The sequence below is a fragment of the Hippocampus zosterae genome, chromosome 20, assembly GCF_025434085.1.
Source record: "Hippocampus zosterae strain Florida chromosome 20, ASM2543408v3, whole genome shotgun sequence".
Classification (NCBI taxonomy): domain Eukaryota; kingdom Metazoa; phylum Chordata; class Actinopteri; order Syngnathiformes; family Syngnathidae; genus Hippocampus; species Hippocampus zosterae.
In genome coordinates, this window is record NC_067470.1 from 7554109 (window position 1) to 7578588 (window position 24480).

At 44.8% G+C, this 24480-nt stretch overlaps 4 protein-coding genes and 1 long non-coding RNA gene across 8 annotated transcripts in view; 3 read left to right on the top strand and 2 right to left on the bottom strand.

Moving 5' to 3' along the window:
- The window catches only part of gpr158a (G protein-coupled receptor 158a), a 30533-nt gene extending 23801 nt beyond the window's left edge, over positions 1-6732 (bottom strand). Inside the window, exons 1-2 of the mRNA XM_052053704.1 lie at positions 6671-6732; positions 4184-5967 (exon numbers count right to left, since the gene is read on the bottom strand). Of these exons, the coding sequence (XP_051909664.1) occupies positions 4184-4947 (764 nt within the window). The 5' untranslated portion in view covers positions 4948-5967; positions 6671-6732. The remainder of the gene's footprint in view (positions 1-4183; positions 5968-6670) is intronic.
- Positions 6733-7076: 344 nt separating this feature from the next.
- Positions 7077-14665, bottom strand: LOC127592818 (uncharacterized). Of its 3 annotated transcripts, none has more exons than XR_007960230.1 (3): positions 14586-14665; positions 9560-9729; positions 7077-9100 (listed from the first exon to the last, which is right to left on the bottom strand). It is a non-coding gene; the product is annotated as an uncharacterized LOC127592818 (long non-coding RNA). The 3 variants fall into 3 exon arrangements; XR_007960231.1 differs by lacking the exon at positions 14586-14665 and adding an exon at positions 10124-10316 and having other exon boundaries at positions 9560-9711; XR_007960229.1 differs by lacking the exon at positions 14586-14665 and adding an exon at positions 10143-10311.
- On the top strand, positions 10733-12656 carry enkur (enkurin, TRPC channel interacting protein). The gene is made up of 5 exons (XM_052053763.1): positions 10733-10930; positions 11086-11231; positions 11302-11516; positions 11793-11939; positions 12015-12656. Exons 1-5 carry the CDS (start codon positions 10857-10859, stop codon positions 12183-12185), a joined length of 753 nt encoding a protein of 250 aa, XP_051909723.1. The 5' UTR covers positions 10733-10856; the 3' UTR covers positions 12186-12656.
- On the top strand, positions 12934-18784 carry LOC127592817 (phosphoribosyltransferase domain-containing protein 1-like). 2 transcript variants are annotated; one of them, XM_052053765.1, is made up of 9 exons: positions 12934-13058; positions 14411-14517; positions 14620-14803; positions 15773-15838; positions 16648-16665; positions 17383-17465; positions 17660-17706; positions 17805-17881; positions 18669-18784. In XM_052053765.1, exons 1-9 carry the CDS (start codon positions 13026-13028, stop codon positions 18714-18716), a joined length of 663 nt encoding a protein of 220 aa, XP_051909725.1. In that variant the 5' UTR covers positions 12934-13025; the 3' UTR covers positions 18717-18784. The 2 variants fall into 2 exon arrangements, with proteins under 2 accessions (XP_051909725.1, XP_051909724.1); XM_052053764.1 differs by lacking the exon at positions 12934-13058 and having other exon boundaries at positions 14145-14517.
- Positions 18785-23046: 4262 nt separating this feature from the next.
- LOC127593190 (rho GTPase-activating protein 21-like) overlaps positions 23047-24480 on the top strand; it is a 48668-nt gene continuing 47234 nt past the window's right edge. The window contains exons 1-2 of the mRNA XM_052054460.1: positions 23047-23452; positions 24193-24366. Of these exons, the coding sequence (XP_051910420.1) occupies positions 24334-24366 (33 nt within the window). The 5' untranslated portion in view covers positions 23047-23452; positions 24193-24333. The remainder of the gene's footprint in view (positions 23453-24192; positions 24367-24480) is intronic.

Here is a 24480-nt window from a genome sequence, read left to right on the forward strand (position 1 = left end):
GTCATGACGGGAAATCGGGTCGGGAGCCACGTGACGTACTGACAAACGCGGCGCGACACTTAGGAGAAATCGCTCGGCTGATGGATAGCTTGACAGCGAGCGTTGACAAGGAAGAAAAAATAGAAAAAAATAAAGAAAAAAACAATATTCTCCGCAACGGTTAAAAAAAATCCATTTATCAATCAGCAACCCAACTACGGGTATGGGATTCATCTCAAAGTCAGTTTGGGATGTATTTTAGAGTGCATTATAAACTTTGAATTTTTCTTAACCTTAAAATGGGTCAATTTGACCCACAACTTGAGGTAGCGCATCAAATGCTTTTTGAATCCCTCCCAGAGAGTTGTGTTAATCCCTACAACGGGATAAAGCCTCCATAATAATATTACAGGTTGCTAATCCGTTAACGGGCAAAGCAAATGACATCAGCATCCGGTTTTACCGTCAGACCCCAAACAAATTACAAAAATCCCATTTGAAATATGGACAAAATAGGTGCTGTTATTTTTTTCTTCACAAACTAATACACATCATAAATATCTCACCTATTTTCTTTTTTTCTATGATCCATTTCTCAAATGCTTGTACAAAAGGTCCAACCGTCCAACAACAAGTTTCAACTGCAAAGAGCTGTCGCGCCTTAAAAACGACCATTCAAGGACGGAACAAAATCGCTAAACAGAAAACCAATATTAACTCATTCACTCCCAAAGACGTCATTAAACGTCTTTTCAGACTTGGTCCAGAATTGGCTGGTACTGTATGACTTTAAGTGCAACAACTCATTTTGCGTATTTTTTTTCCGCCCCCCACAAAAACTCACTCAAATTTTTTACATGATTATTGGTCCTGCATCTCACTACAAATCTGCAAAAAATCTATATATGTATATTGGGGGTATTCATGTTGTAGTATGGGGTCGTAAAACCCCCGGTGGAAGCACATTTAAGCCATCTTGTGGTAAACTGATATTACAAACGAAAACTATACTGTGGAATTATGCTCACAGCTGGTTACCGATTGACCGGAAATGTATCACGATCGCAAATAACGATCATAATAACAGCAATACTTCAGATTTGGCTGTATACGATCCAAATCGGCAATGGTTTCTGAAATATGCTAATGCTCAAGCCTGGGGGGCTTGTGGGGTTTCCATCTGATTTGCTTCTGGATGGCATCCACCACCAGAACAGATGCTGCTGACGGCCCCTCCCGCAGTCGGGGCCTCCCCGCTCTGGCGCTCCCCGCACCGCAAAGGCTTCGCAGACAACTTCGCGGCAAAGTCAAGCGTGAGGGAAGACGATTCCGCCAACTAATTAAACAAAAGTTTGACTCGGCGCCGGTCTCACCGGATGTTTTAAGCGGATTTTAAATGATTTTGGGTTGTAGGTGTGCCCGCGTGGCCGCATGGATTTGTCTGAACATCGACACCCGGAGTCTGCACGGGTGCGTCAATATTTCATGTTTGTAGACAGGATTCATTGAGCAATATGATATATTGAACCCTCAATTTGCAAGAGCGTCTGGAGACGTGAGGTTTAAAAAAAAAAAAAAAGTCACCTTGCACACTGCAGCATCATCACAAACAACAGGAAGGCATTAAATAGCCGAAATCAAGATGGCTCGTGCGAGGTTGTTGTTGTACATCTTTCATTATTAATTCATTGTCGCATTGATTGCGCATTCAGCCGCAGGGGAGCGAGCGAGCGAGCTGCTGTCTGAACGGGGGACCATCTTGCAGCACTCATACAAACACGCCGGACATCCAAGAATTGTTCACATGACTCCACTAAAACGTGGCGGGAGCATGCCATTTGTAGACACAGTTTTGGTCTCGTGATTTTAATTAAATAACACGTTGTGACATTGTACGTTATCAGAACATACAATACAGGCATCACAAAATGAAATTAAAAAAAAAATCGAGAGGGTTTGTCACACTGTATCGAGTGAATGGCACTAATATGAGTCGTTCGTCGCGGAGGATAAAGAACATATGACATCGAGTACCGTTGGAATGTCTTTGCGCATGCGCGTCTTCACGGTTTGGGTTCACTCCGTTGCTCCGAGGGTTATCAGGGTGCAACATAGATGCGATTTAGTTAGCTATTTAGTGTTAGCATTAAGATAGCAGGCGAACATGCTGAGCTCTGTGATTGTTTGAAACGCATCAGGTATGACTGCGCCACAACTTACATGAGATGCAGTGACTCTTACTCTCATGCAAAAAATAAAATAAAAATAAAAATTCGAATCGTCTGTAATTGATGACATACAGACTCAAAGACACTTTTATCTCGATCCTCACCATAATGTAACTTACCGAGTATTTCACAAAGTCCAAATGACTTTTTCACCCAACCAAATATCTCGTTTGTGTCCGCATTACGTCGTTAAGGACAACGTGATGATTTCAGTGTCTTGAGAAAAAAAAAAAAAAAACAGTCTTGATGCTTCTGCTACTCTGGATGCGCAATGGTGCAGGAGGAGGGCGAAGGGGGGGTGGGGGGGTATAAAACAATACAAAACGCCATCTTCGTGTCTCTCACCATCGATCTACAGTAGTTGGCGGAGTCATCAACAACAACAACAATCCAACTCTCCTTTGGTAAAAGTGCGAAAAGACACAATGGAGGGATGTTGAAGGCGCCGATGTAATTCAAACGGCGCTTTCATAAATGAGCCGGCGTGAAAACGGTCGCACTTTTAGGCAATGGCGCGCGGGGCTAATTAAGCATCCGATTAGTCGGCGAGCAAAGTGAAGCTGCTGCGATTGGAACTATAATGGTGTGTACCTATTACGGTACAATCACGGCAGGTTGGGACTCATTTGCAATCTGTGCCTGCCTGCCTGCAAGCCAGCCAGAGGTGTATCAATTAAACATTCATTGAAGACCCCCCCCCCACACACACACACAACTAGTGATGTGGATTAATTATTCATTGAGAAGATGATGTTGGTCAGGGTTCTGTGGAGCTCTCACACTTGACTCTTGCGGCACGCAGCAGCAGCACTGGCGTAAACATCACACGTTACACCAGAGCCAAAGGGGAAAATACATGAAGCGATTTTTTTTTTTTACATTTGCAAATGTGTGACTCATCCCTTTATTGCAAAAAGGCTTTTATGTGAGAAGCAAGGTTTTTTTTTTCATTTAATCACGCCTGCAGCCAGAGGTTTCCACAGTGGCTTGGGCTATTTATAGACTTCAGTTCCAACCCCTTCCGTTTGGGGTAGGTTGGTGTGTGTGTGTGTGGGGGGGGGGGGGGGTTGCGGGAGGGGAGGAGGTGGGGGTAATGGTAAGTGGTGCTATGTTTTAGGAGACGTATTCCCGTGTGAGTTTTGGATTGCTGGATTGATAAAGCACAGGGGTCATTTTAGGTGGAGAAGTTGCCTGAGAGTCAAGATTATAGTGAATGAAGGCTAAAAAAAAAAATCTTATGTTAATGGGATCAAATAACAACGAAAAGACTTTTAAAAAATGAAAACAAATTGACACTAGTTTATAAAAAGGTCAGTCGTTTGAGAATTGTACTTCATCTTGGTTTACACAGAATTAATGGCCTTTTTTTTTAATCTTACACTCAGCTCGTGTTAAAAAAACTAAAACTAAGACTAAAAAGACTAAAGATTTTTGCTCTTTGTTTTATTATTTGCTCTTGGTTGTAAAGCGTCCTTGAGTGTTGTGAAAGGCGCTTACAATAAAATGTATTATTATTATTATTATTATTAACCTAAAACAAAACATTTTCTAAAAAATAAATAAATAAAAAGCTAATAAAATTAACAAACATCCACTTAAAATGAATTGAATTATTGAAAAAAATAATCTAGATTAAATAAAAACTAACGATAATAAAAAATCCTAAATTATTATATCTCTGCTGAGAATGGCTTGCAGGATGACGAGACAGACACAAACACTGGATGCAAAAGTTATAAACCTGAGAGAAGACATTTTAGTCCCACAGCAGGCTTACCAAAAGTTAGTGCCAGAACCCAAAATGGTTCCCATGGCAAATTTGGAGCATCAGTGACAAGTGGTTGACTTTCGGATTGGTTTTTGTCCAACTAAATTAAATCTCTGCTGTAAGACTGCGTCAACTTGGCTCCCAGGGAGCCCTTGAAAGTATTACATCATGAACCTAAATATCTGACAGACGGGTGAGTTCTTCTTACCTGAACTCCGGAGCCATGTTAGGCCTGAGACCATAGAACGCAGCCGACAATGTCAACAACCAGCGAGGGACAAAGTTCCCATTGTCGCACTCCAGGTATGGCGCCGACCACTTGACGTGAGTCTTGTCCGGGATCAAACTTTCACCTCTCCTCAGGGAGTTGTGCACGGCTGCGAAATCCTGGCTCAGCATCTTCTTCTGGAAGGTGGTCTTCCTCCTGTGCTTGACGCCGTGGTACCACTCGCCGTCCCTCGAGCGGTTGTGCAGGCCGGAGAGGTCCCGGAGTACGATCTCACCTCCGGCCCTGGTGGCCTGGAGGTGCACCCCGGGCCCGTCCGATGAGAAGGCGACCACAGCCCGGTGGATCTTCTGCTCCCCGAGGAGGAGGCTCCGCACCAGGGCATGGTACCACTCCACGTCTCGCCGCACGCTCTGCTCCCTGGACCTGTTGGCTTGCAGCACCAAGCTGAGGAAGTTGGCGGCGTGCAGCACCGCATCCAGCGCGGAGCGATGCGGGTTCTCAGGTGACCTCCCCCCGCGCAGCAGCTCGAACCTGCGCGAGCAATTGGCCTGCTCCAGGGCGCTCGAGTCGCCCGTATGCAGGAAGTCGGCGACCGCGGCGGGGAGGCGCTGGCGCTCCTCGTTGTCGCCGCGGAGGTGCGCCAGCCGGTGGCCGCCGAGTTGCGCCGCGCCGCCTCCGTGCACCGCCGCCGCGATGGCGAGGCCGACGTGCAGCAGCAACGCCATCCGGAAGATAGCCTCCATCTCCCTCCAGGTCGCGTCCCCCGATGTGGATGGGATGATGGATTTTTGCTGGCAGGTCGTGCGGGCGGCAAAGATTCGAACCGGTGGCAACGCTAAACCATCGCTCGGCCACTTGTGGGATCTTCTAATACTCCCTTGTTTTATTTTTTTTCCTCCTTCACCCCCGGGTAAAATCCAAAGAAGGAAGCCCCCTCCTCCCCCTTCCTCGGTCGTCTCCTCGCAAACCCCTTCCCGACGTTTCTTGGAGTCTCCGCGGAGGATGGAGGAAGGATGTCTGTCTGCGGCGGCGTCCTCTCCTGCTTGCAGACTGAATCCAAACCAGGAGGAGGGAGGGAGGAGGTTATTGTTATATTTATATATTTTCTGCAGGCGATGATCCAGTTGGGAGCCTCAAACGCACTTCGCCCTCTTCCGACCACAACACGCATTAAAAACTGACCCTGAGAAGACGGAGAGAAAGACTCACCGCCGGGGAACCGGGCGCTCCGAAAGCCCGTCGTCCTTGTTCCTCTCTAGGGGCGGTGCTAGGTGGTGGTCGGGGGTGGCCATTGCCACCCCCGACACCTAGGAGAACATTTTTATATGTGTGATTTGTCTGCCATTTTTACATGGTTGCAGAATTCTTACAGACCTTTGATACTCTCCCATGAGTTATTTGTATTAACGGCATATTGAAAAGATAAATATGCTAATGATTTGAATGCAACCTCGTTAAAATCTGTACTTTGAAGAACATTTCAATTCTTTAAGTCAACCAGTAGTCAAAATCATTAACTCAGGGCAAGCAAACAACATGAGAGAGAGAAGTCATCGTTTATCACACTATCCACACTCAGTATCAGAATTACAAAATATTAATACGACAAATCAAATAAATAAATGGCACTACCAAACACAAAGGCATTTATTAAAAACGCAATTTACATAAGGGGAATAATAATTCCTAATTAGATGACCAAATGAATGACAATAATATTTCAATACATAAAACTAAAAACAATATTCTGAACAAAGCAATACCTAACCCAGGGGTGGGCAAACTACGGCCCACGGGCCGAATCCGGCCCATTGGTCTTTTTAATCCGGCCCACCGAAGATTGGTGCACAATTAAGGTTTGATTGCATTCATTTTGTTTGAACTTGTAATGTCAGTTATTTCAACACCAGGTGGCGCAGTTAAAGTTGCAGAGCACAGGGAGGGAGGGGAAGACGAAGAAAGAGGGAGAAAGTAATGACCACGGAGTGGAAAGTGAAATGTATCTGATTAAACAAAGCGGGTAACAAAGTACGAAACATTCAGGAGACGCCTGGAGTCGGAAAGACTCAAATCTACGAGTCTTTAAAAAACAAGGAAGCTATTCTTACTCGGTCCGCTTCTGGCAATTTCCACACTCAGAGTGAATTGCTTGCAGCTCGAGTAAATGAACATTTCCTAGAATGGTTTGTTATCATGTTAAAAACTTTCCGCAAACTGGACCGCTAATAAGAGTCGGGGAGCACTCAAATGTGTAGAGCGTGAACAACAGGGGGCTCAGTACACATCCTTGAGGAGAACGGGTGCTGAGTGTGATGGTGGAGGAGAATGTTACATTATTACTGGCATACAAAGACATTGTGCTATCTACTTTATTTTCTATTTCTAACTTTTGGCCCGGCCCTCCACATTATTTTCTGCTTCTCATTTGGCCCCCGCCTCCCGGGAAAACAATTGCCCACCCCTGACCTAACCAATCAAAAGGCCCAATTGAGTCAAACAATATATTGAGAACAAAATAGCTGCTTTTTATTAGTTTCTCAATGCTTTCAACTACAGACATGAATGTTTAAAACGAACGATAAACTCACCAGGGGCATTGTGTAGTTCCACCTTGTGCCACAACACACATTACTTGTTATGTTGCTTTTAATATCGCAATGAAATGAACCTTCAGTCTCCCTTCTTCTTGACACTTGATGGAACTTGCACATCTCCTTCTGGATTTCATTCCCCCGGAAGGTGGTTGAGGACGGCGCATGGGCATCCAGATCTGCAGGCAAGGGTGGCCAGTGGGCCGACAGGCGTGACCGAAGGTTGGCGTCAGGCATGGCCAAGTCTACGGGGGCGGGAGGGGAAAAGGGGTGGCGGGGGGGGGGGGGGGGGGGTGCCTGGCGCACGCGTCCTCGGGAACAGCCCGTGACATCCAAGGGAGGGGGAGTAGACAGGAGGCCATGCGGAAAGGGGGGTGGGGGGGTAGTATGTGGGGCAATTCATTAAGAAATACTGATCTCTTAAAACCGCAATCGTGTCTCACGGCGTTCAGATTCAACCGGCTGCGGAGGAAGCGGCGAGTTTTCGAAAGCGTCGGATCTGAAATGTGTCCCCTCATGATTGGCCTTGTGCAATTCATTAATAGTCATCGGCTTCTGATGACACGAGCATGTATAAAAGCCAACAAGTTATACGGCGTGTCCGCATCGACGCACGGCGTGTAATAGGATGCAAATACAGCGCATTGGGCGAAAACATCAGGCTGATTGATGATGGACTTCGCACCTTCTCTGCCAGTGTGAGCCATCTGGCTTGTCAAACGCTCACGCGCTGAGAGCGTCACAAATAAATTATCCTCGGACGATCTGGAGATGGGGGACAGTTGCGAGTTGGAGAGAAGAAACAATGTCTTGGGGAAATTTGGTGTGGGGGGGGGGGGATGCTTGTAATGTTTGTCTAAAGTGAAGATAAATTCATTTCAGAGCAGATTTGGAGCCAGAATGAAAAGAACAAAAAAAAAAAAAAAGGAGACAAAAGATGCTGGCGGGTGAAATCGGGCCAATGAGACTTTGGGTTTGACACCAGCGTCCTACAAGGAGCGGACAGTTTAGAAAATGCAGTGAGTTGGATAGTTTTCACTCTTCTGGGAAGACTTGACAAGCTGTGCCTGTCAGAGAGAGCCTTCGATCGTACCAATGTCATCCAAGCATGACTTTACACAAATGACGCGACGCAGTTGGAAACAGAAAAGTTTTGGTCTTCACCGCATCCGCGGTGTGAGATTTCTTGACAAGACGTGCCCCCGTTCGTCTAAAAACAGGACTGTGATTAATTTCGCATTTGTGCAATATTAATTAAAGCATTAGTCGTCTCGCGGGGCGGCCATTTTGCCTTTGGCTCCAACAAATTGTCGACCGAAAACGACATCACAGTGCATAACAACCAACACGGCTCACCTGTTTTCGGGGTTTTGGAATGTGACGTACGCAAAGGTGAACCCCTCCGCATTCGTGATGTCGTTTTCAATCAAAGGGCAAAACGGCCGCACCCTGAAATGGACAAAAATGAAGGCGTGAATGGCAGATTTGCTCCAAATCTTGCAGTTTTTTTTTTGTTGAAAACGTGAGTGAGGCCCTCTCAAATATTTGCCGATTGCGATGTCACAAATTCATGATTTGTCCCCTTCAATATCCGTTGCCCTCGTGCTTGAGACGAGCCTTCGTTGTTGTGTTGGAGGAAGAGGAGGAGGAACAGGCTGCTACCTGCAATTTTCCCTGCTCAGCCGGCCGTGCGCCGCCATGATGCTCAGCAACAGCTGGCTGCTTCTCTCCTCACCGCATGCACATTCATTTCCTCACTCAAATACACTCACATTCGTACACAGTCTCAAACCCTCAGCTGTTTCCCTTCAAATATAACCAAGATAGATTTCAGTCAGTTTGGAACATTTTCACTCATTATTTTTCAAGGAAATAAACCTCAAAGGACTTTTCTTGAGTGCACACATTCAACCTGACTTTACGCACAGCTAGTCAGTCACACCATCTCGTTTCACCTGCACTTCCTGCCTGGATGCATCAGCCAATCATAACACAGCGGGGGGGGGGGGGGGGGGTTGCATCATCACGCCTCACTTTCAGTCACTCGCGCGCAGACTCTTCTTTCCTCTTCTCCTGATGAGCAGCATGACGACGTAGCCATTCGTGGATGTTGAGTTACATCTTGGTCAACATAATACATGGACCTAAAAAAAAAAAAGCTAATAGATCAGTCAGCATGAGCTTTTCGAGTTGAACAAGTGCAGTGATGAGTAGTCCTGCCTTGGGTGAAACTTCATCCTCCCGCGTCCTCCGGTCGCAGCTGCTGAGGCAGCACCTGGTTTTAAATGACTCACCCCGCAGCCCCCTACAGGCAAATAGATAGGATTCTTGCTGAGGGGGGCAAAAATGTACCCCCCCAAACACCGTGTACACTCCCTGCCTGCGTTCCATTATGTAACGCTTGGTTTCACATTTGCCAAAAACAGCAAAGTGCCACTGGGATGAGGAGCACTTTATCTGCACACTGGACACTACAATAGGTACACAGCCTACCGAAAGCCAACAACCAACCTGTATTGGTAGTGGTAAAGGTTTACATGACTTTCAGAAAGGAGTCCTGGATCACGCTCTCCACTTGTTCTTTTAACACACCATAATCTGCGTGTTCCCGTCTGTTTCTGTCTTTGAGGCATTCCATCACATCCCTGCGCTTTTCCGGTTTTGGGGGTAGCACACTGCAGCATCCTCAGCTGTTCCATAGTATCCTCGGAATGTTCTTGGAAGGTTAAATTGTCACTCCTTGTCAAAACACGCAAACAAGTACCTGACGGGCAGGCCGTCACCACCCGGGACGTGATAGATGAATCTTTCCAGGTTGGACGATTTCAGGATGTCGATGGCCGGGGAGCAGCTGGGGCTCTGAGATGGTGTTGATGACGTCCGACACGACCCGGCTGCGGTTGGACGCGTAGATGACTTTTTTATACATACACACTGCAAAAAAAATAAAAAATAAAATGCGTGAGCTCAAAGTTTCAAGGAAACAATCTGATTATATTTTAAATTGGGCAATTCATCCAAATATTTGAAGTTTCGCTGTTGTGAAAATCGGCTGTCCTGATTTCACAACAAAGAAATAAGATGTCACAGAGTTGTTCGTCTCTATACATGCCTTGCTACATACTGGCGACCAATTCAGGGTGTTGTCCACCTTCCGCCCGAAGTCAGCAGTCCAGCAACCCCACCGCTACTCTATTCATAATAAGCGGTGTTGAAAATGGATGGATGGATTTGCCAGTACGTACTTTTAGATTGTCTTTGAGGTCTAGCTAGCGACGCTGTCCGTAAATGTTCTACCACTTTCACCAAGTGGCATCAAAATATAAACTTCTCAAATGTATACTCACGTCAAATGTAGCATTTGTAGGGACTCAATTTATACTTTAGAACACTCCGTAGTAGAAACACATTTTTGTTCAGTTTGGCGCCATATTGCCATTTCAAAACAACTACGGTACCTTGGGAGGAACAAAATTAACGACACGCACTCCTGGGTGGAAACAGGATCAATCGACCTGAAGTATAATTTGTTAATGGTTTGAACACCGACAACAAATTAAAAACCGACATATAATGCACGCTGATGTCTTACTTTGTCTCTCAATTTTCCCTTTCATGCCAAGTTATGTTATATTCGAATATTGTCATGACTAAATTTAAAACTTAGTTCCATTTACGACTTATTTTCAGGAGGATGTCACGATGTAATCGGATGGTTACAAATCCTTATTGAGACAAATAATAATTTGACTGTACGCAAGTCATTCGTAGGTTAAACTTCTATTTATAACAAGTTTCATACAGCATGTTCCCTTTAGAATGCTCTTATAAATACCAACAGACTGAAAAAAACTCGATCCGATATAATCATATTAATGATTTAGTAATTAACGCCTGCACCTGAAGGCAACTCACGGTCCAGGCAGGTTGCTTAGCAACAAGCCAACGCAGAATCCTCCGAGAACTTTCCAGCAAACGTTAGTTAGCGCGGCTAATTTACGACATTTAACGGATTACTTACGACATTCAACGGCTTCATCTCGACCATTCTACTTTTCAATATGGCTAAGACGATTTCCCCCCAGGAGAGCATCTACAATTATTTACCTGATCAGGTTCACACTGAAAAGCCAAAGTAAGTTTGAGAAAAACACAAGCTAAGCTAATTAGTATGTCAGCTGTGCATTTTTAGACATTGCGCTCTCTCTCGTTCCATATTTGACTATATTCGGTAAGATTTCACTGATGATTTAATAAGAAATTTGTATTATTGCTGTGCTGTTTCTTCAGGTCCAAGTCCAAGTTTAGACCAGTGCTTATTCTGAAGGACAAGACGCTCAAGGATGCAATGAAAACTATGGGACCTGCAAAAGTAGCCACTCCATCTCCAGATAAATACCTCAAGAAACATTCCAAAGAGCCCAAACTGCCCCAAAGTGAGTTGCCTAACTAGGAATAAATGTCTGATTACTTTTGGTCAGATTGTCTCTCCTTTTTGTCTCGCAGTCAAAGAGCGTTGTCATCGCATGTGCACTACAAAGAAACCAGCTGTCCCCTTGAGGTCAGAACACCCACCTATGGACCTCCACAGCAAGAGAAGCCTCATCAAGCCGACCACACCCGTCCCGACGAAACAGCTGGTAGCGTCTGTTGACAGCAGTCGAGGCCACAAGGAGCTCCTGGAACATTCCGGACTGGTCCCCAAGTACGTCAACAAAAAGGTAAAGCTTATAAACAGCCATGTGACAAACATCTGAGACCTTCATACCTCTTCATCTGTTTCGCCGGCACCATTTTGTTTTTAGGACAATGAAAATGGCATCAACAGAGTAAAAAGGCATCCGTGTTTGCACAGTGTTTCATTTGTCTTGATCCCTCCCTCCCCCTCCTTTTGTGAGTAACTTCTCACCCCTCCCCTCTCTGCCCATGAAGATGTAGGAGAAATAAAGTTAATTGGAAGTATGGGGATCCATAATCTGTGTCTCGGCCGCTTTCAGAGTTACGGCAAAGTGCCCGAGTACCTGCAGCATCGCAACGAGGAAGTGCACAGATCTGTGGACGAGTACAACAAGTATCTGAAGGAGCAGATGGAACAAGGTGCCATGAGGCAGCTGTCAGAAGAGGAGCGACAAGCCAATCTGGAGGTACGTCCAGAGTAACTCTGTGCTGAAAAAGCAACAACAACAAAAATCTCTGAAGTTGTATTCTTTCCCGGGAAGCGTCTGAGGACCACCTTGGCCGAGCTGCACAACAAGTACAACCGTCTGCCAGTGGTCATGGACACTCCGACGCGCAAGAATCGCAAGGACCAACTTGAGGACGAGATCAAGCAGCTGGAGAGCGACATCGGCCTTTTTGAGAGATTCAAGACCATCTACATTGCTAAATAGACCTCCATCTTAAGTTGTCTTTACCACCCACCTTTTACACTTTCAGAAATGCTTCATGTCATTGAGGACTTCAAGGAAAAGCAAAATTTCCCTGAGACCTCCTTGATTAAAAACTTTTGGTAGTTTTTATGTTCATTCTGCTAAGTAACAACCACTTTGCTAACGTTTGTGAAAAGCAAAAATTACATTTAAGACATGAAGGTCTAAAATATATCAGTGTTATTCAATGTTGTCCGTCCTGCTGGAAAGTAGAACTTCAGTCACACCATTGCACGAAAAAAATGCTTCAACCAGCAAAGTACAATTACTCTAAAATGTTTCATACTTCCTCAGTATAGTACTGCAAAAATAATATTACAAAACTTCTTCAAAAACTAAATTCCTCCCAAGATGAATGCAAATCATCCAAGTGTATGTATTTCATTCATTCCTTTTGTTATGAGACAATAAAGCACAAAATATTTGTCAAAAGTTGCTGTCTTAATGTATTGATTGGTCAGCAGCAGCGGGCCTGAATGGTGTCACATGAAGTCCATTATCCTCTCACATTCTCCACGAGTGGAATGGAGAAAAAAAAAAAAAGACAAATGACTGAAGCGTGATCGCGCAGCGCATGTGGCCCCAGAAAGACTGCACTGTTTTTACTCTTCTTGACAAGAAATCAGGAAACGCGGTGAGTAGCCATATCTCTGTCGCTTAAAGCAAACGGCACATTCACGATAACGTTTGTGCACATTTCATCTTGTCTTTTTATCTGAATGTTTTCACCCAGAGACCACAACTGCTGCTGAGATATTTCTGTGAACTCTGACCGCCAGCAGGACTATTTTGCCCTCTGATATGGAGCTCGCCGGGAAGAAAAGAGGAATTGTGGTAACGTCTAATACAAACGGTCACGCGATCAGATGCGGCTACAAAAGTATTGCAAATTCCTTTTAATGACACTGTAAGAGAAAGACCTGTTTAAAATGTTTTGGTTACATTATTTTTACCTGATTGGTGAAGTAAAATAGTTGCAATGTCCTCCTACATTTACATATATTTGCATTATACTCACCAGAGGGAAAGCTCACATATTCATCGTTCAGCATTTGCAAATTTGATTTTTATTTATTTTTTTGCTGATATTAAAAAGAAACATCATATGTAAGCAGTTTTTGTACTCGGGTGAAAGTCATTTCTCACTTGAAAATATTACCGCCATCTTGGGGCCAGTGAAATATGTTGAAGCGAGAGGAGGAGCTTCATTTAGTCAAAAGTAGTCTCGTGCAGTAAAAATAGTGAATTTCCTACACGACATTAAAACCAGTTTTGTTTTTAATGAAAATGCTTAGTTTTAGTATTGATTTCATTTGTTTTTCATACATAGTGTATTTATTGGGCGAACTATGGAAAAAAAAAGTTCGCTTCGTGTTGCCCCCGACGGCGGCGGCCCGGTAGCCCAGTGGTTAGCACGTCGGCTTCACAGTGCAGAGGTACCGGGTTCGATTCCAGCTCCGGCCTCGCTGTGTGGAGTTTGCATGTTCTCCCCGGGGCTGCGTGGGTTTTCTCCGGGTGCTCCGGTTTCCTCCCACATTCCAAAAACATGCATGACAGGCTGATTGAACACTCTAAATTGTCCCTAGTAAATTGTGAGTGTGAGCGTGGATGGTTGTTCGTCTCTGTGTGCCCTGCGATTGGCTGGCAACCGATTCAGGGTGTCCCCCGCCTACTGCCCGGAGACAGCTGGGATAGGCTCCAGCACCCCCCGCGACCCTAGTGAGGATCAAGCGGTACGGAAGATGAATGAATGAATGAATGTTATAAAGCCACAAAGACAGTTTGCTTGTCAAATGTCACTTCCTCTAACTAACCAATAAAAATACAGAAACATTGTGACGTCATCGTAGGCCGGCTCGTTGGCGAATTTGCATTAAAAACAGTACAATTGCTAATAAGTGACGTAGCATTGGCAAGCGCTACAGATTGTGATGGACTTTGGTAGTTTAGCTGGCATGGCAACACAGAATTTTAAATCTAATTGCCCCACACCCCACCCCAGAAAAAAATCGTGCATTTACATGCAGTTGCCGTAACCTTGCAGCCAAAACAAACGCGATGAAATGTCGCGAAAAAAACTCGTTGGGCATTAATGATTACAATTTCATGGACCAAATATGACAGTTTGATTTTGGAGAAGGAAGTCAATGCTTCTTGACGTAGAGACGATCGTCCTGTCGTCGCAGATTAAAGACGACTGGCCGGGATACAGTCTGGATTTGTTCACCTACCCGGAGCACTACCATGACGACATCGACAACGTTTACATTCCACACGGCGTGGTCATGAACAGGTGTGATGCGCAACACAAGCAACACGCATTCATTCATTCACACCCCCCCCCTCAAAAGTCTCCATCACCTGGTTGACGTCATCCGTTTTACCCCCCACGTAGAATCGAACGGCTGGCCCGCTACATCGTGGATGATTTTGTGGATGACAACATTATGGTGCTATGCGTGTTGAAGGGTGGCTACAAGTTCTGCGCCGACCTGGTGGAGTGCATCAAGGTGTTGGGATGCAACTCCAACAAATACCTGGAGACCCGCGTGGAGTTCATCCGACTCAAGAGCTACCTGGTGCGTGAAACGTCACAAGAACAATTCACTCACGCCCTAGCCAATGGGGTGTCCAAACCCGCAAATAAAAAAAAAGACAATTGCCATGTCGTGTCTCTGCCACTCGATGTCAGCGTTTCTCGTGTTTTCACGAGGCCGACGCAACGTTTAGGCAGTACACTCCAAGGACACAGGAAATACTCGAGGCCTCACATCATCATCATCATATGACAACATGAGAGCCCAGCCTTGTGTGGAGGATAATAACACAATACACCTTGAATGTTTACATGCGGAGTAACTCACTCTGTACTTGGTGTGAGCAGATAGTATTCAACCGTCAGGAGTATTACAGCAGTGGTAAGCTAACTGAGCACTCTAAATTGTCCTGAGGTGTGATTATGACATCTCCTCCGAAGGACGCATTTTTCAGCCACCTGACGTCACTCGACCGCACGTGGTTTCAGAATTCACATTAAGCCTGTTTTAATTCACCCCCCCCCCCTCCCCCCGAACATGAGCCACTGAAGACCTGCGAATTGTCTTTCTCGAATTTGGAAACGACGTGTGTTGACGCCGGAAGTGACGTCACGTGTCCGGAAAAAGATGCCGCCGTAAATATGACAGTCTGTGTAGTGTGTGTGTCCTGTAATTGGCTGGCACAGCCACGGACCTCGTGAGATGGTAATGAATTACAGCGGTGAGGTTTTTAAAAGGCGATAATGCGCCGGAAATATGTTGTTATCGTTCCAAACGGAGATCTTTCAGATGTAATCTTAAAATGACGGATTGCCGTTGTAACTTTACAAGCTTGTGGGTCATCACGGACTCATATGACTACCCCCAACCCACCCCACCCGAGGCAGTGATGACATCCACATTACAAGCCATGTGATGCTTTCCCAGTGGATTCTCTGCTTTCTGCTTACAGGTTGCCGCAAATCGAGTTCCATTTCCTGATGAAAAATTGACTTATCCTCTCTTGTCCAGAATGACCAATCGACAGAGGATCTGCACATCATCGGCAGCCGAGACCTGTCCTTCTTACGTGGAAAGGTGTTTTTTTGGGGGGGACACACTTGATACATACTCAAAATTAAACAGCAAGGGGGCCATTTTGGTTTGAATCAACTATTGGGGATGCATTCCAATTCGTACAAATGGAGGACGCTTATGTTGCATAACTTTTTTTTTTGGTCTCATTTATTTTCTGTATAACTACCTCATTTAGTTTTGGAAACCTTTTGGAAACCTGGAAAAAAATATAGCTCCATTTCAGTGAGAATGTCTGTGCCATTCATTTGAGCAACAGAAAAGTCAACGAATTAGCCAGACTCTCAAGGACAAAATTAAATCTGTCTGAATTACTGCCAGCGTTCCATTTCCTTTCCAAGTAGTTTACCTCATGTAACATCATCTTTTTCGACAGACACTTCATTTATTTCACCTACCAAGGCTAAAATTGTCTTTCAAGTGGAAAATTCCATATTCTGTCACCTGGACGTACAGTACGTGTGACATCATAGCGAAAAGGTTTTTCATACAAATGCCCGTCTTGTTCTTCCCGCCCTTTTTTGTAGCGGTGGTCAAATGCGAGACCGTTTGGCAACCTCGCCCCGAATTCCCTCCGTTCTCGACGACGGGACTCACAAAGAACCCGTTGGGGGAACAAGGGCGCGTTTGAAGCCCTGCCTTAGGGGGAAAAAAAATTGTCCACACAGATGTTCACCACCGGTCAGAATAGAAACGATTCTCCACATCGTTGCCATGGATACCCTTTTTTTCCCCAAACATTCCACATGTATGCAAAAACAATGCAAATGTGCCTAATGTGAGCCTGTTTCCTCTTTTTGCATGTTGCCAAGAGCGTGCTCATCGTTGAGGTGAGTTAAGATAAGATAAGATAAGATAAGATAAGATAATAATAAGACCTTTATTCGTCCCACAATGGGGAAATTTACAGCCTCCAGCAGCAAGAATGTATGTGGAAAGAAGAAAGGAGAAAGAGAAAAAAAAAACAACAAACATCTTTCAATTAAATACAATATGAACACAAATGGATAAAAATTATTATTATTATTATGATTGTTATTTTTTATTCATCAGCCATTGTTTGCCCTGCTGGTCCATGTTATTTGTGCACTCCTCTCTTTGAATATTCCTAATTTTTTTGGAATTTCTCCATCGTGAGACGAATAGAGGTTTTCTTATCTTACCTTAATTTCACTTGTAACACCCTTGGGTGGGGTTTAAGATAAGGTAAGAAAATATGTATTTGTCCCACACTGGGGAAATTTGCATTTTGATATGCAGTTTAGTAACAAGAAAATGTTGATAATATCTCACTTATTTCTTACAATATGAGAAGGTGAAATTTTGGCGCAGATTTTAGCAATCATCGTTGAAGTTAACATTTGATTTACTTTCACGGGCCACATAAAATGATGTGGCGGGCTAGCTCTGGCCCCTGGGCCTTGAGTTTGACACCTGTGGGTTAAAGAGTCCGATTCTTGTTAGCTTCTGAAAAGTGCTGATTATTTTGTACATTTTTTTAAAATGTCCTTAAATTGAATCCTGCCCCCCCCCCCCCCCTCCCCAAGGCCATTGTTGATACCGGCAAGACAATGAAGACCCTTCGGAAGCATGTGGAGACTTTCCAACCCAAGATGGTCAAGGTCGCGGGGTGAGTGGGGCCTCTCTCGGGCGTTTTCGTGTATTTGTCCACCCACTCCTCCTCCCTCGCGGCAGGAAATGCCAACGGTGTGATGGAAGACGCTGTCGACGTCTCCCGTGTCGTCTGCTTGTCATTTACGATATGTAGACAAAAGTATTGGGACACTGTGATTGGTTTTAAAAAGCTAACTTGTAACATCGCAGTCTGCTGGTGAAGAGGGCTCCCAACATGGACGAGAACCTGACGGATTGTGAGTAGTACAAAGCGACACACCCGCTCCAGCCTTGCCCGTTTTTTTTTTTTTTTTTAAACCCTCCACCTCTTGTGTCCCCACCCCGCCCCCTGCAGATGTGGGATTCGAAATCCCCAACCGCTTCGTGGTGGGCTACGCTTTGGATTACAACGAGTACTTCCGCGACCTGAACGTAAGGGCGCGCGCCGTCCTTTTGAAGGTCTGAGAGGAAATGAGGGATGAAAGACGTGGAGGGAGGGAAGAGAGTAAATCAAAGAGAGATGACCCACTCCCCCTCCTCCACCCACTCGCCTTCCCCTGAAACCTAAACTCACCTAGCAGGTTTCTTCCCCTTTCTCCCTCCCTTTATCTTCCACACAACATGGTACAGCTGCATCTGTTATGTAATGCTGTCATTTTCCCTTCAGCCTCATTCATAAGCGGCTACGGAGCAGCAACGACTGCGCATGGAAAAGATGTTTTGACATCATTGTAAATTCAAATCAGAAAACTAATTCATAAAGACGAGTAACGTGAAACTGATATTTTCCAAATAAGCCTGACGGTGTGCGTTTGCTTTGTGTGAGTGACTCTTCCACATTATTTGGAACGGGAGGGTGCATTTATCACACGCGAGGGAGGGTTAACCAGTGGAATGTCAGGTTTCATTATCAGTCCAGCTGAAGCATCCTCTCTTATCTGCTCTTCTTCTAAAAACCAAGAAATATGACTCGGGCAGACCCAGGGAAATTCATATCCGTGCGTGTAATGGTTTTAAAACTCCAGCGTGATTATAACTCACACTGACAAGCAGACATGTTGAGTTGCCTCCTCTAGTAAATTATGTCATTTTCCTGTAAATGACACGTTACGAAGTTTGCGGCTTTTTTGAGTCACTGTCAGTCAAAGGTGACCCCGCCCCTCCCAAGCGGGATTTCTTTCAAGTGGCTTTTTTTAATCTGTTTTTTTTCTCCTTTCAGCATATCTGTGTCATCAGCAAGAGCGGCAAGCAGAAGTACAAGGTTTGATTCAACATCCCAATGGAAATAAATTCTGTGTCCAAACCACAAAATATATACATTTGTCCATCTTTGAATGTTCTTGTCAGCCTTAACTTTATCTGTGTGTGTGTGTGTGCGTGTGTGTGTGAGCGTGTGTGTGAGACCGACACAAAAGACATTAACACGCGCAAGGAAAAGTGGAGCAGGCGAGGACGTTGGTGGCAGATGGCGAGAGTTTATTAAAGTTGGCATCATCCAGAGTCCGCTCTGACTCATGGAAAACACAGACACACACACACACACACACGCACACACAGTGTGGGCGCAGTGTGTGTCGGTTATACACACTCACACAAACATGATATGCTTGTTCAGTTATGAGCAGGCGCCTGCCAATCTGATCACATTGGACAACAGTGTTATATTGTGCTTCAAAAGAATTCCATGTCCCATGTTTTTGAATTTGGACACGCATTCAGTGGGCAAAAACATTCTTTATTGAGAAAAAAAACAAACAAACAAAAAACAGCATACCTAAGAGTAGAGCGAAGATTGTGGCCACATCATGCTTTGCTAGTGTTCGAATTATGAACAGTTCAAAATAGCAGTCGCTATTCTGCTAAAATGAAAATAAAAAAAGTCAGGAAAAGCCAACAAGAGTCCAAATCTGAACTTTATTCCGAGTTAAATCAAAAGCACTTTAAATATTGGAGCTTGTGCTGACTTCATTTGAATGCGACTGGGTCTTTCTGAACACAGCTACATCCTCACTTGTAAGAGGGTGTGCACACTTATGCAACCACTTTATTTCAGCTGATTCTTTTTACACCCCCTCTCAAAAAGGGGTCTAAATTAAAAAATTGAATCCAGAACAGAATGAAATGGGGGAAAAAAGAATTTCCACAGCAGTGGCACATGGTTGGGGAATGACCTCTCTAAGCAAACAAAGTGTGGCGTTGTGGAGTCTTTTGTTGTCGCTTCGCCTCTTGCGGGGGTGCGTAACCCCTCAGAAGAGGACCCTAAGTGGACATGAAAAGAATGCAAACACGCTTCAAATGTCTGAAGAATGTTTTGTTTCAGTCTCCGCGGCGACTGAGAGGCACTGGCGCGCGGCATCCGTACACTTTGTGATTCTTAATCACCTAAAAAGTGTGCAATGAGGCCAGCCTGCCCTTCGGATCGCCGCGATTGCGCTCGCTCATTTGTTGTTATTTTGTGGCTTATGGGTCAATAACAATTGCAACCAAAAAAAACAAAACACTGCAAAGCGCATTAATCAGGCTGCCAGATGACTTGTTGCTTGGCTGACACCAGCGAGCACGTACAAAAGAGATGCGGGGAGGCGATTCGTGGAAATCTTTACATTCCTTCTTTGGCTCCAAACTTGGGAGTGTGAGCGATAAGAAAAAGAGGCAAAAACTCCTGTGTCCTTATCATAAAACATCAGACTGCAACGGCGGCCGTGGCGGTTAAAAGGGGGGGCATTTACCAGACTTGAAACGATGAACTTTTAACAGATTGTATATGGATTTTCCAAGTGCTGTTAAATTTGATATACAAAGAGCTGCAGATATGCTAAAATTGACATTTAAAAAGTTCCTTCGGGCTCGCACTGTCACAGCTCACGTGTTTTGGGGTTGTTTGGTCATATTATTGTCAAGAAAAATTAGGACTTGACTTCCCCAAACTATCAAAATAGCGTGTTGAAACTATAGAGGCGCATCTTTTGACTTGAATTTGTCTTCATATTGTGAAACAACTATCGCCCCAGTGTGCCTCCTTTAGCCTAGCGCAGCGCTAATGCTCGCCGCACAGCCATGGGAACATGCAGGCACCATTGTGTCGGCCGAGTGAGGTGAAAGAGAGCCGACGCGGCATTCACAATCAGCCGCGGAGGCTTTGTCGGCGAGAGAATAGGAAGAAGGCCGCAGGTAAACTCCTGCCCCCATCGCACAAAGGGAACAAAACAGCAATTGTACATTTGAATGAAGAGTTTGTCATCCGAAGCCGACCGTTTGCCGGAGGATTTAATTTCCTGACGCTCGTTTTAGCTGCTATTCACTGCACTGTTACCCTCTGCCAAAGGCAGGCAAATTTTTCATTTGGAGGCAGTTCAAAGTCCTTCTTGGAGTTGCCTTCATCGTTCTATGTAATATATAAAATTCACTAACTTTGTGTATTTGGATGGTTTTGGGGGGGTTCAGAACATCGATCAAAACAAAATTGTGGGGATAGCCTATCATAACAGAAAGCACAAAAAAACTCTCAAAGACCCAATCATTAAATTCAACAGGCAGTCAGCCATTTTAGTTTGAAACAGCCATTTTGAAAAAATTCAAAGACTCAAACTATTTAAAAAAAATTCTGCCCCTCATGAAAGTTTTACCTAAATACCAATTTTGGTGGACATGTCGCTCATGAAGTGCACCAAAAAGTCTTGAGGACCACTCCCTGAATTTGAACAGTAAGTCAGCCATTTTGCTTTGAAGCAGCCATTTTAGGATGAATTCCAGGACACTAATAAGAAAATATTGTCTGTTATTTGGACAATAGTGCAAACAAAAGTCTTGGAGATAAAATAGACCAGATGCTGAGAATACATTAAAAAGTGTGTTTTAATACGTTAAAAAATGCACTTCTTCAAATAAACAAAGTTTCTTTCAGTTGGCGACCAGTGAAACATATGCAAACTTTTATCCCTCAGTACTCTGATCACATCTGTCATTTTCAAGTGTACTACGCCCCAGAGCGCCCCAGAGCCACATGCGCTCCTCTTCGCTCTAAATACAGTTTGGCTCGAGTGTGTTGTGACACAAATAGAAAGTACATCCCCTCCAGCATTGACTGCGTTCCAGCGATGGACTCGATGGATCCGACAGCCAGCGCTGCTACCGCTGGTGCTGTTGGGTCGGTTCCAGTCGGCAAACTGGACTGCAGATGCACTCGGGCAACACAGCAACTTGAAGTGGGCTGTGACCCTCGTCTTCTTACGCCATCTTTCATTTGTCTCGTGCAATGTCAAGTCAAGCCAAAATTCATTGTAAGTCTCCTCTAAAAAGGAAAGTAGTACTTAAGTAGGAATATATTTACAAAGGATGAAATCTAGTAACACAATGCTATGAATAACCTGGCCCATCTATCCGCCTTAAAAATCAATAATAATCATTTACCCCCCAATTAAATGAAAGTGGATATTTTTCCACAACATACATAATGATCTTTCATAGCATGGGCTAATGATTGGCATGCCGGCCAACCTATTTTGGGCACTTTTGCTGTGTTTAGCATCACTTGTTGCTCACATGGCTTTAAGTTGTCCATTGTAGAAAAATTGGGTCTTTTTTTTTTTAGACAATAGCGATCTAGCCCCCCTGAAACTGGGTGGAGGGGAGGTGTTATCCTGGAGTAGTGTGGGTCAAAGGAGGTCCTATTGTCCCGCCGTCTATTGTGCTAGCTGAGGAGCCTGCAAACAGAACACTGTCAGCCTTTGTTTTTGTCTGCATCAGCTGTGTGCAGCACCACTTCGATCACCATCACCACACCCACCTCCACCTCCACCACTACCCTTTTTTCTTTTAGGCTCCCCGGATTCCCATGCGGCCGCTGTGCCCTACATGTCATCATAATAAAGTTAAAAACTCTGCTATTGCACTTGCTAATGGCTGGGCAAACATGTCCCATTGTTTGATGGACAACATGGAGGCGGGCAAGGGGGGGCCTGATTCGATTTGCTCTCCTTTGAATGCAGTGAAGAGCACTCAAATGCTGTGTTTGTTACTTTATTGGGGGAAAGTCAAAAGCATTTACATCTTTTTTGGGGGGGGGATGAAGGGACCTCTGCAAAATTATTACTTTCTCTGATTATTCTTTTGACAGGTATAAGTATGATTAAAATTAATTTTGTTTTCAGAGTAAGATGTGATGCTCACTTATGCCAACGGCTATTTTTTTGGTCCCCTGAATTTGCAGCTTGTAGATAGCGGGCAGTTTTGTAAATGGAAGATTTTTTTAAAGCTTTAATTCCCCTCATGCATACCTCATCTTGTTTCCCCCTCTCCTTGGTCAGATCAGGGGACGTTGTTAATATTTGTCAACTGTAGACATGCAAAGCCCTTTGAGACTTTTTGTGATGAAGGAATACTGTATATAAATTAAACTTGACGACAGATTCCACAAAATGGTATCAAAGTTAGTCCGCATCAAAGTCCGTAGATGCCCATGTTGCCATGGGTTAATGTGCTGTCTTCTGCGCTTTATAGCAACTGTTATGTAACACTGCGTCCGATTGGTTTGTCGGAAAAAAAATTCCAAAATTAAAATGGCCATCCGATTGGCCGCCATCAAGTGAGGGGCGGGCGAAAAGGCGGGGCTTCATCAAGCCAGTTGTCCGTCTCCGCACAGATGGTCGCGCCGCCAACTGGAAACTCGCAGGAGTACGCACTTCTCTCCATATTTTTTTGTCTTTTTCTGTTTTTAATGTTCGGTCGCGGTGGAGATGAATGAACACTGGAGGTTACATTGTCGCCCCGTCGCCGTGAGGAATGAGTGCCCGCCGAGGGGCGTCTCTCGCTGCTCTTCCCGCCGCTTTTTCTCCAGCCGAGCAGGTACCGAGCGGCTCCAGCGGGCCGCGGTCGCCGGAGGAGCTCCACTGGCGGGCTGAGCGCCTCGCAGCCTCCCGCTCTCCTCTCCGGAGCCCCCATCGACCTAACATGGATCAAAGGCTCTGCCCGTCGCCTGGCCGTTGTTCTCTGGATTAATAACAGGTAGGCTCGCGAACACCCGCACAACTTGTCGTCATGTGTGTGTATTTTAATTCTTAAAACACTACTCTTTGAATATTTGAAAATGTCAAGACAATGTTTTTATTCGGCTTGTGGCAGGAGCACATCAACACGACGAGTCGTCGACTTCACGTGCACCTAATATCGAGGAGAAACGTCATCCGTTTTTACCCTTTGAAAAAAATGTCAAACATATCAGCATCACTACAAAGCAACACTGTGCAAGGTTAACTGTGACGTAAATGTCACTCCTCGGTGTATGTGTGTGTGTGTGTGTGTGTGTGTCTGCTGTGTTTATATACTCAGTCACGCATTTCAAACTCAATGACAGGTGACATCAAAACAGATGACTTTCATGCTAATGCGGTCTGCAAATATTTGTACATGAAAACTATCTCATCACTCAATGATTCACATTGTTTATAACACTCGGTACACCTGCGACCTATACACGAGTGCATCACAGAATTTGTGGTTTCACGTTGCCCCGGATCCCACCGCCAGCTGTTCCGAATATTTTTCTCCTTTTAAACGTTAAAGTGAGGTCACCATCACCTGAGCAAAACGTCTCTCAGTAGGATGGCATTGCGCTTTTACACTGACAACCATAATGGACGTAATGCTAAACTGATATATTTATGACAGGGTTAATCAGTGGTGCAATACCTTCATATTTTTGTATGGAATTCCATTAAAATCAAATGTGCATTATTCCCGTTCAGATTCCCACCTCGACTGGACATGAGGAAGGAGGCGGGTGTGGATTAGAACTTTTTTTTTTCTTTTTCTGTTTTTTTCCCCCCTGCCATCACCCACCTGAGCTCCATGCAGCCCCCCATGGACTTGAGTGTTTTGACGTGATCATGATGCATCGACTCCGAGATGCACCGCGTGAGGTAGGTCACTCAAGTAGTGAGAGAGACTGAGTTATTTTTTTGCAATGTGGCGCAAGTTGTTGATTTCTCGTTGCTTAAGTGTCATCCATGTGGGCCTAATCACACTGCGCTCAC